The 2,141-nt window shown below is 34.6% G+C and overlaps 1 protein-coding gene across 2 annotated transcripts in view; it reads left to right on the forward strand.

The window, feature by feature from the left end:
• Nucleotides 1–2,141, forward strand: part of Mdm2 (MDM2 proto-oncogene) — a 25,923-nt gene that overhangs the window by 13,473 nt on the left and 10,309 nt on the right. For both annotated transcript variants that reach the window (XM_010644210.2, XM_010644211.3), the window contains 2 exons: nucleotides 319–386; nucleotides 488–584. In XM_010644210.2, the coding sequence (XP_010642512.1) occupies nucleotides 319–386; nucleotides 488–584 (165 nt within the window). The remainder of the gene's footprint in view (nucleotides 1–318; nucleotides 387–487; nucleotides 585–2,141) is intronic.

Consider the following 2,141-nt stretch of genomic DNA (forward strand, 5'->3'; position numbering starts at 1 on the left):
TTTTTGAGACTTGGCTTGAACCCACTATGTAGTCCAGGCTGGCCTCGAACTCATAGTGATTCTCCTGCCTCAGCTTCACAAATGTTGGGATTGCAGGAGTGTATGCCTCCATGCTGGGTTATATATACTCTTTTAGGTATCTTCTGTACTAAAATTGAATTATTTATACCTCTAGTATTTAGCATGTGAAAGGGACCCAGGAAATATATGTTTAATGTCTGTTGAAAGGTTAAATTGTGTGTGGTGTTTGTGTTGGAATGATATCTTTTTTAATATCCTGTTTTTCCTAGTCTTTGATTCTGTTTTATTTCCTTTTAGAACCATCAGACTCTGGCACATCTGTGAGTGAAAACAGGTATCACCTTGAAGGCGGGAGTGAACAAAAGGTAATCTTCAAATTATTTTTATATAACGTTTCTTAAAAATTTTAGCTTCCTAGTGTTTTAAGTTTAATTTGTCACATGTTACTGGTTTCTTGAATGCTTAGGACCCTGGGCAACAACTGCAAGAACAAAAACCTTCACCTTCAGATTTGGTTTCTAGGCCGTCTACCTCATCTAGAAGGAGAGCAATTAGCGAGACAGGTATATAATATAAATATTTATTTGGCACAGTAAGTGGCTATTTGGTGTTCTTTCTCTAATGAAATTAGTTATTTTTGTTCTGTTTTGTTTTGCCCTGTTTACTGGTGCATTTAAAGCAAACAATATAGTTACATTTATCATTGGGATCTTGTACCTACATGATATGTCTTGGTTCCTATTTTTTCCCCATACCCGTGTCCTCCCTTCACCTGAAATTAGTGCTTGTAAGAATAATGAAATTTGCTTTTCTAGTTTAGTTGAATGAGTTTCTTGGTATCATATTATGTTATTTGATTTACACATTGCAATTTTAACAGCATTATTTTTCTGACTATAGGTACAATTTACTTTTGATACTGGGGAGAAGGATATAAACTCTTTAGCCATTTTTAGTTACCCTAACACTTAAAATTTTCTATGATTGTTTTTAATAAATGAAATATAAGGTAGGTTTTAAAACAGATAAACTAGCATCTTAGAAATGAAGAGGTAAGGAAATAGCTGAGAATATTTTTCCAGAGAAGAGACAAGTGGAAAATGCTGTTGCCTGATCAAGTCATAATAGCTAAAACTATGAATTAGTTGGAAAAAAGTTCAGATCACTGAAATAGAATATAGAGAAAATAAGATTAGAATCTTACACATGAGAACCGAAGACATTAGAGGATATCTTGTTAAATATACAAAATGAACAAATGGTTAGTTATCTAGGGCAAAAAAAAATCAAGTTCTTAATAACTTTTGGCAGGATGAATTCCAAAAGAATTTAAAAGATAAATGAAAAAAAGATAAAGTATATTGTAATTGAAAGATAGCCATTTTTCTGTGTAAATTTTTCACAGTAAATTAATAAAAAGGATTTAAAACATTTCAGCTTTACAGATAAACGAAAAGCAAGGTGTTTTGGTATGTCAACTTGGTGTATCACTTGATATAATGGGTTAAGTCCCTGTAGATTATAGACAAATTGAGTTCTTCCTGTTATCCTAGTAACTCCCCTTCTGGGGATCTATCCTAGGAATATTACTATCAAATTCCAAGATTTGTATGTAGACACATAAATTATAGCAATAGACATGCCACATAGGGTGATAAGAGAATATTGGCACCCAAGTCTAGATCATTGTTTGAACCACTTCCCTGCAATGCACCCCCCAGCAGCGTTCTTGATTCTCTTTCTCCTTCTACTCTTGCTGTTTCTGTTCTTTTGTGGTAATGAAAGAGATCATAAAGTATAAATTGAGTTATGTTACTGAGCCATTTGGCTACTATTTTTTTGGTGGTACTGGAGATTGACCCCAGGGCCTTGTGCAATCCACACGTGTACTTTACCAATGAGCTATATTCCCAGCCCTGTGGTCTAGTCCCGATAGTCTTTCTTGAACATTTTGCATGTTGTACACATCAGTATTAAAATAGTATTTTCTTTCTGTACATTATGTGGTGCATAATGTGCAAACCCAGTCCTCTGGAAACTGAGACTAAAGGATCTTGAGTTCAAGACCAGCCTGGTGTGTGTATGTCTGTCTCTGTGTCTGTCTGTCTCCCTCTCCCTCT

The sequence above is a fragment of the Fukomys damarensis genome, unplaced genomic scaffold, assembly GCF_012274545.1.
Source record: "Fukomys damarensis isolate Sample0158 unplaced genomic scaffold, DMR_v1.0_HiC HiC_scaffold_15, whole genome shotgun sequence".
Taxonomy (NCBI): Eukaryota; Metazoa; Chordata; class Mammalia; order Rodentia; family Bathyergidae; genus Fukomys; species Fukomys damarensis.